This window comes from Sinocyclocheilus anshuiensis, unplaced genomic scaffold, assembly GCF_001515605.1.
Source record: "Sinocyclocheilus anshuiensis isolate Anshui unplaced genomic scaffold, SAMN03320099.WGS_v1.1 scaffold115, whole genome shotgun sequence".
Lineage (NCBI taxonomy): Eukaryota > Metazoa > Chordata > Actinopteri > Cypriniformes > Cyprinidae > Sinocyclocheilus > Sinocyclocheilus anshuiensis.
In genome coordinates this window covers 626,455-639,896 of record NW_015548219.1, presented here as the reverse complement: position 1 = coordinate 639,896, position 13,442 = coordinate 626,455, and the positions used below count along the sequence as shown (strand labels likewise).

General features: G+C 36.9%; 2 protein-coding genes across 10 annotated transcripts in view; both read left to right on the top strand.

Annotated features, from left to right (window-relative positions):
* The window catches only part of LOC107654131 (low-density lipoprotein receptor-related protein 5-like), an 85,679-nt gene extending 82,523 nt beyond the window's left edge, over positions 1-3,156 (top strand). The window contains exon 24 of the mRNA XM_016441066.1: positions 1,594-3,156. Within this exon, the coding sequence (XP_016296552.1) occupies positions 1,594-1,855 (262 nt within the window). The 3' untranslated portion in view covers positions 1,856-3,156. The remainder of the gene's footprint in view (positions 1-1,593) is intronic.
* A 3,894-nt stretch (positions 3,157-7,050) lies between these two features.
* Positions 7,051-13,442, top strand: part of ppp6r3 (protein phosphatase 6, regulatory subunit 3) — a 16,613-nt gene continuing 10,221 nt past the window's right edge. For 5 of the 9 annotated variants that reach the window (XM_016441063.1, XM_016441062.1, XM_016441060.1 and 2 more), the window contains exons 1-8: positions 7,560-7,758; positions 11,348-11,526; positions 11,673-11,906; positions 12,005-12,191; positions 12,267-12,404; positions 12,626-12,691; positions 13,017-13,129; positions 13,267-13,380. In XM_016441063.1, coding sequence (XP_016296549.1) covers positions 11,680-11,906; positions 12,005-12,191; positions 12,267-12,404; positions 12,626-12,691; positions 13,017-13,129; positions 13,267-13,380 — 845 coding nt within the window. In that variant the 5' untranslated portion in view covers positions 7,560-7,758; positions 11,348-11,526; positions 11,673-11,679. Of the gene's footprint in view, positions 7,196-7,558; positions 7,759-11,347; positions 11,527-11,672; positions 11,907-12,004; positions 12,192-12,266; positions 12,405-12,625; positions 12,692-13,016; positions 13,130-13,266; positions 13,381-13,442 lie in introns of those variants that run through there. The other 4 variants (XM_016441065.1, XM_016441064.1, XM_016441058.1 and 1 more) reach the window with 3 other exon arrangements.

Sequence of the window (13,442 nt, the reverse complement as noted above, 5' to 3'; positions counted from 1 at the left end):
GATGGATGGATGGATAGATAGATAGATAGATAGATAGATAGATAGATAGATCAATCAAATATCTTGTATGGTAGGGTAGATATGCTGATAGGTAGGAAGGTAGGTGGATACCCAAAATATCTGGAATGGTAGGGTAGATATTCTGGTAGATGGGAAGGTAGGTAGATGGCTCAAATATCTACTATGGTTGGGTAAATATACTGATAGTTAGGTAGATAGTTCAAATATATTGTATGGTAGGGTAGAAATGCTGATAGCTAGGTAGATAGTTACAGGGATTAAAGTTTTCCGTCGCTATGACGGATTTTCGTCAATTGGAAAAAATGAGGGAAAAGAAACATGTAGCACGTTGTTGTTCTGCCGGCACACCAAAAGTCATCCCCGCCACGGCTGCAGCTTCTCATGACAACATAGTGACGCCGCTCACATCATTCACAGGCGGGTTATTAGCAGAGAACACAGAGCAGAACTTGAATTTTGGCGTGGGATTGCGGCTGTTAATAACAATTCTACTCATTCCCGCAGGTTTCGCGCTTATAACGTGATGGCAGATGACGGAACGTATCATTTGCACGTGCTTTTGAGTCTTGAGAACTCACTCACGCGCTCTCATTTTCTGTGTGCCCACAGATCGTGATAAGGAGAGTGACAGCTTTTAATAATTGTTAAGGGAGTTTGCAAATGTGATATTAATTTAATACAACAGTTCAGTAAACAAGTACTGCCTGATTTTGCTCTATTTCATCAACGAAAATAGTTCCAAATCAAGTAACAGCTGAGCCGCTGCGCATCTCTAAAAGCAAACACAGCGGTGTTTCATTCATGAACGAAAGTGCGTTTTTGAACAATTCTAGTGAGTCAGTGATTGATGATTACCCATTCATAAAGTATTTCATTCAGTTTAATTTTTAGCGTATAATTTCAGTTATTTAAATCATTTAATATTTCTGTATTTAAAATTTTATATTTAAAACATTAATCTCCACATGAATTTAATTACACTCATGCCACCTCTTAGCCTCATTAAACGTAAAAAAAAAAAAAGTGCTTCTATTTTTTTAAATTAGGAGGACAAGCGCTCCTAATTACAAGAAGAAAAAAACTGGGTGTGTGACAGGTATGGCTGTGGAATGGGGTTTGGCTGAGGAAAAATTTTCAGTCAAAATATTTTTTTTTTGCTTTAACACCTGTAGTTAGGCAGATAGCTCACATTTCTAGTATGGTAGGGTAGATATGCTAATAGATGGGAATGTAGATATGGTCGGGTAGATATGCTGAGAGGTGGGTAGATAGCTCAAATATCTAATGTGGTAGGGTTAATATGCTGGTAATTAGGTAGATGGGTTGTTCTGTAGGTAGGTAGCTCAAATATCTGGAATGATAGGGTAGAAATGCTGGTAGGTGGGTAGATAGCTTAAATATTTGGAGTGGTAGGGTAGGTATGTGGGTAGATAGCTCAAATATGTTAAGAGATCTATGCTGAATTATGAAGGAATAGTTGAATAAATGCATAGGTAATGGGGTTGCAGATGGGTAGACAGGTCAAATATCTCAAGCTCAAGTTCCTGATCTCTAAATGTTTGCCCTCCACAGACCGTATTTGAATCGAGGGGTCGCGCCGCCCACCACCCCCTGCAGCACAGACGTGTGTGACAGCGACTACACCACCAGCCGCTGGAAAAGCAACAAGTACTACATGGACCTCAATTCAGACTCTGACCCCTACCCTCCACCCCCCACCCCACGCAGCCAGTACATGTCAGCGGAGGAGAGCTGCCCACCCTCGCCCTCCACTGAACGCAGCTACTTCCACCTGTGCCCCCCGCCCCCCTCGCCCTGCACGGACTCCTCATGACACCCGGCAAACAGCCACGCTTTGTACATAGTTTTAAAAGAAGAAACAAAGATTTTATTTTATTTTCCACATGCTTTGTTCAAGAAACATTTCAGCTTTTCAGGGAGGAGCGGGAAAGGGTTTCTTCCTGAATAAATGTAAAGCGGTCGTGCCAGGACGGTGCTTGCACGAGTGAATTGTATTATGATCTTTTTTAATAAGTGCCCCCCTTATTGTTACAAGCTCTTCAATATGTCAGAGCATACGAACATATATTGTTTCAATATGGTTATGATTTAATCATCTTTCTTTTTTCATAATACCACTTAAAAAGGAGTTTAAATGCAAACCAAATTGTCAAAATGACACCAAAATCATCCGCTGCGGAGTAGTTGTACATATGTGTAATTAAGTAAATAATTAATTTTTTTCGTAATGGCCACGAGGTGTTGTTTTGATTATGTTCTATGTGAATATGATACGATTCCAAGCATATGTTTGGTTTGTCCTGTTTACCAAAAGTGTGTTTGCTGCTATTGTACATACATCTTTTACTGTAAATAATGACAAATGAAAACAGCCAGCTAAAATGTTTTGTTTCTATAATGAGAACTGACCATAGACCATTGTAAAATTGTTATTAATCTCTTCGGTTGTGTATAGTCATATCTGAATCTACATGTGAAACGCCATTACTTTGAAGGAGATATTGTCTTGTTTAGACTTCCGTTTTAAAGGGGCAGTTCGACTAAAAATTAAAATCTTGCATTTTTTCTGTAAATCATTAAAGGAGACATTTAGGACAATGTCCAAGCTGCTCTTTTCCATGATAAAAGTGGATGGGGGCCAGTCAAAAAAGCATCATATGAGACTTTTCCGCTATATTCCAAGTCTTCTGAAGAAGTCTATTGACTTAGGTAGCAATGGTCATCATTCAGTTCTATTGTAGAGCAGCTTTGACATTCTGCTAAACGTCTCATTTTGTGTCCTACATAAGAAAGAAGGTCATAAGGGTTTGGGACAGCATGAGGGTGAGTAAATGATGACAAAGTGTTCATATTAGTGAACTATCTCTTTAAAGGTCAGAAAGTCACCTGCTTTGTAGTGAACTACATGGATTTGATCACATCTCATGAACTGAACTCATTGTAGGTGTTTTGTAAAAAACTAAACTAATAATTATAGTAATAATAATACAGTAAAACTAAGCTATGATTTGAACAAGGATATGTGGTTAATCTTACCATGATAATGTGGTAACAAACTGCTTTTTTAATGCAATTTAGAAAAGTGTGTTTTGAAATTGAAATTAAGATTTATTTCCCCCCCACTTTTGGTAAAGTTGAAGAATCAAACTATTTTCCTCTTTAAAATGTTATTTCAAAAGAGTAGATTTGTGTTTTCGGGTTTTGTAGCACACATTTTATGTCTGTTTGATCAAAACCATCTTGAAATATTTGTTCTTCTTGCCAAATTGAGCATTTACGGAAATTAGACGTGCATGTAGAATTATAGATGTAGAAGCAGATACAAAATGAGTTTTCCTCTCAACTCGGACTGATTACATTAGTTGTGTTTTTACAGTCAGCCATGCGAAAAGACATAAAACAGTGTCTTTAAAGGCAAATATTAGATTAAATAAAATAGCCATTGTAGAAAACTCAACAAAGACCAGTTTTTAACAGATGATGCAGGTTATGTTTCAAGCTAACATATGTGTTCAAGGTAACATACTTTTCATTGGGAATGTGACTGAATGGAGTTTATTTGGATTTTTATACCACTTTGGCAGACTGAATCTGTCTGGATCGTCCCATCCACTCACACCGAGGAGCTTTTTGGTGCACCACCAATGTCTTTGTTTTGTGTACAAAAATGCCTCATATAATGCACACTTATGACAATTTTTGTATCAAAAGCATTTTTATATATAATAAAGGTTCTATTTTAAGAAATGTAATATTATTGTCGTCTTTTAACATTATGGTGCTTGTCGTTATTCTTATATTTAGGCATATAACTTTCTATTTAAGGATTCCTGGCTTGTTGAAGGCAAGTGTTATTTCCAATCCCATACTTACAGTGAACGAGGAGCCCTAGGCTTCAATAAAGCTATTGTTAATTGAATTGAGCAAAGTGCGTCTCAGTCCAGTGGTAACCCAACAAACATGAGCAAGAATGCAGAAACACTTTGGATCACTCTAAACAGAGCGTTATGAAATGTTATTGTTGAATGTGACATTGCTGTGGTGGAATTGCATGCTAGGGTAATAAAATAAATGTGCGTTTGATCAGGAGTTCGATCGGGATTTCAGGAGTTTTGTCTTCTGCTGCCCTCATGTGGAAAAAACTGAACCTGTTTTTTGTCTTCTGCTGCCCTCATGTGGAAAAAACTGAAACTGTTATAAAAGAGGTTTGGATGGCCCTCCTGACCACTCATAATTATACCTTATTCCTGAGTATTCAATCTTAGTGTCATTTTTCACCCTAAAATAATATATTAAAATTAAATGAATGACACTTAAATTGAAATTAATTTAATTAATAACTTATATATGTTATATATATATATACATTATATATATGTATGTGTATATATATATATATATATATATATACACATTAGATAGATAGATTTAAATTAATTTAATAAATAAAAAATATGTTTCATTTATTTCTAATTACTGTGATGCACATATAATATTTGTGTATAACAGTAATGGGAAATGTGTATGTGTGTGTGTTTGAGTGTGTGTGTGTGTGTGTGTGTACTTCATATTTTATTTAAAATATATTTTATTTAATTGTTTTCTCATTTTTTTCTTGTTTGTGATACACAAATATAGAATGTAATATAAAATAAATATGTAAAATAATAACTAACTAACAACAACAACAATAATAATAATAATAATAGTAATAATTTTATATAGAGACAAATACAAATACAACAAATAGAATAAAGTAAAATAGATTTAAATAAAACAAAAAGGTTTTATTAATTTAGACGTAAATAACATAAATAAATACAGTATATAAGCCTATTTTTAACATTTTACAATTTCTCATTATTGTTATACAGAAATAGTTTAATTCAGTATAAAAACAGGTCACTTATTCATAAATACTAATGTAAATAATTTAATTATTTTTCCCTTTTCACATTTACATGTATTTATTTTGGGGCTAAAAATTCACTCAGGTAATTTTTGCATAAATGCAGGTAATTACTTGCATAAGAGTTTTGCATGCATTTATTAAAAATTGGATTATGCTCTCTGCAGAACAAACTATGTTTCAAATAAATGGCATCAGTGAGTAGTACACTGAAAAATAACTTCATAATGTATCCATCATTTTATGAATGTATCACAAATGTCACTTCACAGAGGCCCCTGGCCCAAAGCTTGTATACAGCAGTTGGGAACTAAATGTACACTCTCCTTTCTCATTTTTCATCTCAAAGGCCTGTCTTCAGCACTTGACAGAAGTGAACACATGTTGTGAGGCTCCTGACTGGGCTGAGGGGGAGGGGAGATGATGTCGACACCCCTCCATGTAACCATCTGTCTGTCTTTGTTTATGAGCCGTGTAGTAGAGGAGCTAAAAACACGGCTTGGAAAAAAGGCACGTGAGAACACATGTCAGGAGGGAAAGCACGTCAGCATCCTGGATCTTCTGATTATATGTTCAAAAAAAAAAAAAAAAAAGTGTGTTGGGCCACGTTTGGCCTCAATTGCGGGGTACCAAAGGTTCCTATAAAGACAATAAACCCTGAAAATTGTGGGGACCAGTTAATAAACATAATAAATAATGTCTAATAAAATACAAAAATTGCAAAAAGGTTGATGAAAGATGACATGGAAACATCTTTCGCACGGCCCCAGAAGCCCACAACATTTAGTTTACACACTTTTCATGACATGATCTTTGATTAGTAGAGGTAGGATTTTGTTAGACAATCATATGCACATGTTTGACTTTTTTAGTAAAATCATGGTTTTTGTCATAGAAACCCACATTATATGTTCAAAAAAAAAAAAAAAAAAGTGTGTTGGGCCACGTTTGGCCTCAATTGCGGGGTACCAAAGGTTCCTATAAAGACAATAAACCCTGAAAATTGTGGGGACCAGTTAATAAACATAATAAATAATGTCTAATAAAATACAAAAATTGCAAAAAGGTTGATGAAAGATGACATGAGAAACATCTTTCCCACGGCCCCAGAAGCCCACATTTAGTTTACACACTTTTCATGACATGATCTTTGATTAGTAGAGGCAGGATTTTGTTAGACAATCATATGCACATGTTTGACTTTTTTAGTAAAATCATGGTTTTTGTCATAGAAACCCACATGGCAGTCTGTAATCCGAAACACAGTGGAATCATAGGGTTAATTTGACCCATATGAGAAAAATTACATCTGGCTGCTTTTGCTCTATACAATGAATCCACTGCAGATTTTGTTATGCTTATGGAACATGCAGCACAGAATAGATCTCGCATGTCTGAAATACAGCCGTCATCAGCTGTAACACATCAGTTCCACAGCCTGACGCTGTAGATTTATGCATCACATTTAACATAAGGGTCACACGTCAGATCCTATTTGGCATGCTACACTAAACCCGTAATTGCCTGTCTGCACAGAGATGCGCCCCGGACCTCTTGACCCATATTTTATCAATGGGCGCAAGAAATTCAAACACTTAAACACGTATAAAAGCTATAGAAAGGTTCTCCTAAAGAGATAAATCACCAATAAATAATTATATAAAATGCTAAATGTGTCACATTTAGACAAACTGGCTGATTTTCAGCTGATTTAACTTTAAAAACATGCATATTTAATATTATATGTCTATAATTCATATATAAATTAAACTAGTTTTATGTAGGCCTAATCAATTTCATGTTGGTTTGCCATTTGAAATAATGCCTTTCATTTCAAATGAATTTATTTCTGTCAACTATCCACATATATACATACATATACATATATATAGCCTTTAAACACACTTATTTTATATGATATAGCTTGATGTGAATTAAACTCCTGTTTTATGTAATCGAGTTTGTGCTGAAATAAAGCCTTTCTTGAGGCGAACTGGATGCTCCATTCAGTAATATGTGGTTCATGCACTCGAAGCTGATTGGACCACCGGAATGTCAATCACCGTGACGTCTTATTGTTGCTAGGGCGTTGCAAATAACGAGCCAGTTAAGGCCATTCTGAAAGCGACACTGAACGGGCTGCTTTGTTCAACATTGTGAAGAAACTATAACCGCGTCGTCTTTATGTTTTGGATATGTTGAAATGTAAGGAATCCGTTCAAGGGACAGGCTCTCACAAAGAAGGTAAGATAAAGCAATATGTGCGTTTTGAAATCGGTACTTGATTGACATTCTCGCGATCCAATCAGACGAGGGATTTTTAATCCAACTAAATTCTATTGGCCTTAACTGCTGTGGTTGAGTCTAATGATTCAGTTTCACTTAAATATTGCTTATAAAATGTATAATTGTGTCATTTCTTTAATTCCGACAAAGAGCATACGTTTGTAAAGATGATCTTTGTTTTCGTGGCGTTTATAAATCAAAGATTTACCCCACACAGTCCGAGATTAACAAACACGACCAGCTATAATTGACACCCACTGTAGCCAATCAGCGCGCAGCAGTGGGGTTTGATTGACAGCTCCTCTACCTCAGGTGGGGGTTGGGGTTGTTGAAGTTGATAATGCCGCCATCTTGAAAAGTGAACTCTGATGGTCTCTCTTTTCGCGCCTGTCACAATCTGTTATAAACGGCTCATTCTATCATACCTCGCCCCATTTTTCGTTTTTATTCCGGTGACCGTTTTATGTAAAGGTTCGCCAGTCTTCATGCCGGGCTTTGGCAGGATTCCGCTTTCTTAATCGGTACGTATTTGTGTTGTGTGTGTCTCCGTTAGCTTAGCGTTTGCTAGTTACCACTTCTCTGTTTTGCCGAGTCAGAACAGCATAAATTTCCAGCCTTTTCTCTCATTTAACAGATGTTTTCTCACATTTAGCGGGACTACTACGTATTTAAACCAGCCCAGACTCTAAGAAAGTGTCAAATCTGTAATATTGTTCCGGCGGAAGCTCAGTGTCGGCTAATGCCGGGGCCCGACATACCGAAAAACTTCAGAAAGTGAGACACAAAGGCAAAACCTAGTGAGTTGTACACATAGACAACGTTTTTGACCAATGTAAAAGCATATGAAGGTTGTATTGGAATATTCAAACGCTCTTGTGGTGCTCCAACATGCTGTCTAGGTAGGTAGTTCACTGGGGATTGAGACAGCCAAAAACACCAACAGAAAACCCGTCTGGAAATGTTAATTCTGTTTTTAAGATTATATGTTGAAACCAGGACTGCTGTCATATACAATTGTTATTAATGTGTTCTATAAGGATCATCGAAGTTTAGGTTTGATTTTTCTAATATAATATGTAATTTCATTATAAATTTTGAAAACCGAGTCCTCAATCTCTGTCGAGCTGTTTACAGCATGTACTGATCACATCTCTGTATTTGCCTTTATTTTGGCACATCCATATAAACACCACTAAAATCTTACGGCTGTTTATTTCTAGTTTTGTGGGATGTGATTGCATGTGAAAGCTCCTAGAAGACTGTTAGCATGAGCAGATCGCTCACTCTTGTAAACAGTCTAGTTGGTTTGACATGGCAGCACATTTTTATGGTCCACTCAGGCAGATCATCTTTGCAGACACGATTCTGAGTGCAACCGGAGGACTTGTGGTGGCGGCGGCGGCATTGTTTTTGTGGCCTCTGGGATGCTGGAGAGGTTTGGCAACACTTTTTATTGCCCCTGAGGATTTTCTTCAGCTCAGAGTTACTCAAGCTGAATGGTACAGGTGATCTAGTAGTGCGGTGTTCTTTGACCTTTTACACTAGATAAAGTTGCCAACGTGAACCTGGAAAGACTTGGACTGAATGTAAATGTCAGGAAAAGCTATGCGAGGAAGGAAGAAACCAGTAAATCGAAGTTTAGTTGTGGTATAAGGTGTTATAAATGGTTGACATTCAGTGCAAGTGTCAAGATGTACTTCACAACCAAGTTACGTTGACATGGAACATTGAATTGAGCCTTTAGCACCAGTCAAATTTCACTGCACGTGAAATTTTTTGACTTTAAAGATGAAAAAGTAATGCATGCTTTTTTTTTGAAAATCCTTATCCAGTCACAGAATCTTTATTTGCCAAAAGTATGCCATGCAGGGTTCCAGACTGACCAACTAAACTAAACCGCGCTACGTTTCGGCTGCGCAGCTCGGACCGCGACGCAAACAAACTTGTCCGAGCTCAGAACAGCTTTACTCTGGATCCAAAGTTGATTTCGCGGCACTGTTACTGCACAAATGCAACAGTGCTGCGAGATCCAGTGAGAAGCGTTTGAATTCGCCGCACAATGATTGCTGCGAGATCTAGTGAGAATCATTCAAATTCTGCACAGTATTCTCTGTTATAAACAGCGCTGACGTGGTAGAAATAGTCGAATGCATATTCATTTCAGGGTTTGTACTACCTTTTGAGAGAGAAATTCAAGCACTTTTCAATGACTTTCAAGCATTTCACACAACTATTTCCAGCACTTTAATGCTCTAAAATGATCCAGTTTAAATTAAATTTTTAATGGGATGACCAAAATATACTTTGTGGCAAACAAACACTTACTACCACTGTTCAAAAGATTTGAGTCAGTAAGATTTAAAAAAATTTTTTTGAAAGAAGCCCCTTATGCTCACAAAGGCTGCATTTTTATTTGATCAATTCAGTAAAAAAACTAATACTGTGAATTTTTTTCCAGTTTAAAAGATCTGTGTATATTCATGCATATGTGTGTAATATAATTTTTATTCAGAATTAGAATCAGAAGAGCTTTATTACCAAGTATGTTTACACACACAAGGAATTTGACTTGACAACAGGAGCTTCCAGTGTAGAAGAAAGTACAAACATAGTGCAGACATACATGATAGTGCAGACATACATAGGAATAACACAGTAGGGATGTAATATAACACTAATATAATAAAGCATTTTTTTAAATAATGTACTATATACAGAAATAGAAGTATAGGAAAAAATTAACACTGTCAGTTTTGATCAATTTAATGTTTAAAATAGTGACCCTGATTTTTGTGTTAAGATTATTATTGTTATGTATAAATACCTTGTATCAGTATTATCATTAATTAAAAATGACAGTTCATAGCCTGTGTGAGTACAACCCTCCCCCATCCCCCCAAACTGTTTCACTAATGGATACTTTATTTGTGCAATAGCAGTGATAATTAATGCTTATATCTTATGTTCAATGGAGGTTAATACAGATTTAAAGAAGTTCTGTTTAGTAATTTGGCCACAGACTTTTGAATTGAAAAATCAACATTGTATCTATATCAAACTTCCAAGTTAATGTCATTGTGCAGTTTAATATTTTAACGCTTGTTATTTTAAATCTGATGTTGATAGCACCAGAACTTTTACAGCAAAAGCTCTTTTAGGACGAATTTTGGGTTGTTTGTCAATGTTTTTAAAATTCTGTAAGTTGGCGAAAAGCATGTTTGCTGGAGAATAGAAGTAGGCCGATGCCAAAGCTCTTTCGGGTGAGCCTAGCCCAACCCCCTTTAGTCTATTAATAAGCTTTCCTTCCTCATAGCCATTCATGAAAGTCAAGATGGCTGCTTGCCAGCTTGGTAACCTTTCACCTCTGTGGTGTGCATCCATCCACCGTTTAGACTGGAAAAATAGTCTCTTGGCTACCCTTAATAATGCATAGCTGTGTATGTTGATGTCTCCGATTATAGCAATTTGATGGCAGAGCTGTCAAATGGACATTTGGATTTAACCCGACATAACTATCTTATGTTAGAAATTATGTACACTTTCCTTGTAAGAAGAACACACAAAAATAAAATGAATCCACAATTTCTAACTCAAAACCACAATCATGTGTGGAATGAGTTAATAATTGTTAACGACCGATCAGAGGAGTTTGTCTGGTGAGAGTGCAACTGTATTTGTTGTGTTGCTAGGTTGTCAACGTCACAAGGAACTTGTTTGGTTTTCTTGGTTTTCTTTAAACTTTCAAACTACCGCTTGTTTTGTCACTGTAAACTGGTGCATTGTTTCTGTATTAAATCAGGCTCTATTCATAGAATTAGAATGAATTCCACATATGGAAGTTGTTGTTTGTTTAATGTCTATTTGAGATCCTGGCAAACTGGTAAATGTCTCTTGTTATTGTTAGCAGCATGTGTTTTGTAATATGTATTTGTTTTTAATGTTGTGGCTAGTATTGACCATTTGTGAGAGTAATCATCAGAATCGGGCAGGTCTGTTTATAGAAGTGACTAATCTTTGAGAGATACATTTGAATTTTTTTAAATTTTTTTTTATACAAATGCTTAATATGTTATGTATAACCCTCTTTTTCCTGTTTGTTCTCTGTTGCAGGTGTGTGTTGAGCGTTTTTGCTGTGGCAGAAGACATTTCTGCTGCATGTGTCCTTTATTTAAGGGTCTGTCCAGTTTCTACCGCCTGTGGTGCCTGTAATGGGACAGAAGTCCCAAAGAGCACAAGCATTATTTTATTTTTAATCAGAGTTTTTACCCTCTGGTCTCTGCTTCACTCAGGTAAGCTTTTTCATAGTCACTTTTCAAATGTAACATCTTCAGTCATAATGATAATGCAAAACTCACCAAAAACTCCTAGATAAGTAAAACCTAATTTTCAGTTTATGTATCTGAAAACCACTCCCTCCCATTTATTTTTTCTTAAGCAGCACCATGTTTTGGAAGTTTGATCTGCACACGACGTCCCACATTGACACGCTCCTGGAGAAGGAAGACGTTACGCTGACTGAGGTGATGGACGAAGAGGATGTCTTACAGGAGTGCAAGGCACAAAACCACAAGCTCGTGGACTTCCTGGTGAGGCCACAGTGCATGGAGGATCTTGTGGGCTACATCACTCAGGAGCCCAATGACGATGTGGAGGAGAAGATCAAATACAAGTGAGAATAACATGTTTGATGCTTGCTCAAAAACATTTGTTCTAAAAAAAAATTGCTGTGCTAAGCTTCCTCATGACTGTTTCTTTTTTTATGTAAAGGTATCCCAACATATCCTGTGAACTTCTGACCTCAGATGTTAGCCAGATCAATGACAGGCTGGGTGAAGATGAAAGTTTACTGATGAAACTCTACAGCTTCCTGCAGAACGAGCCTCCCCTCAATCCGCTGCTAGCCAGTTTCTTCAGCAAGGTCCTGAGCATCCTCATTGGGAGGAAACCAGAGCAGGTACGTCATCAGACATACTGGATTGTGTTCATATGGATGCGTACAAGTGAACTAAATCTCCTGTCTTGCATCTAGATCGTGGAGTTCCTCAGGAAGAGGGAAGACTTTGTGGATCTGATGATCAAACACATAGGGACCTCGGCTATTATGGACCTCCTGCTCAGGATGCTCACCTGCATCGAGCCACAGCAGCTTAGACAAGATGTATTAAATGTGAGTTTTCATACCTACAAGAAAGGTTTTCATGATGTTGTGTGTCTATTTTGTTGGGGTAAAAATCGGTTTGGCTTTGTGCATGCACGATTTTTAGTTTTGTAGATATGGATGTTTTCATTTGAATACAGCAGGAAATTCAACACAGATTAGTCATTTAATCCACTCACTGTCATCGTTAATACCACCTCACAGTTTCCTCTTCATCTCCTCTCTTGCAGTGGCTAAATGAAGAGAAAGTTATACAGCGGCTGGTTGACATGGTACAACCATCACAAGATGAGGATGTAAGTGACGCCCAACAAAGCAATGTTATAAGAAAAACAACTTACTTTATTTTTTATTTAATTTAGATTTAATTTTTCAAAGTTGGAGGGAAAAAAAGGGGAAAAAAGGCAATTAAATATAAAATTGTTGTTGTTTTTAAAAATAATACATTTTTATGTTTAATTTTAATATTTTTGTGATTAAAGCTAGTGAAAATGTTGGGATTGAAAGTTAAAAAAAACAAACAATTGGACTGCATTTCTGACCAGCCCTTATTGTTGAGTCCTGATGACCTATTCCTGCTTGCTAGCTACGTAACAGTAAATGCTTGTTCCCTCCACACAGAGACACTCAAACGCGTCCCAGTCGCTCTGTGAGATCATTCGACTGAGCAGAGATCAAATGTTCCAGGTGCAGGGCTGCTCAGAGCCTGACCCTCTGCTGGCCACACTGGAGAAGTGAGTTTGTCCATGTCAATACAGTTCTTTCTAGTGACTTTCTGGAAGGTGGCATTTTTGGAGGGATTAAAGTTGAGCTCTAGTTTCAGGCACGCTAATGCTGTAGTACTGAATGGACTGTTTGTCTTCCTTTTTAGACAAGAGACAGTAGAGCAGTTGCTGTCAAACATCTTTGACAAAGAGAAGAATGATTCTGCCATAGTCAGTGTGATCCAGATACTACTAACCCTCTTTGAGACACGGAGACCAGCGTAAGTGCATTCTATTATTTTTTTTTTTTTTTCCGGCCGCCTTGGGGGCTTTTTCTTATCTG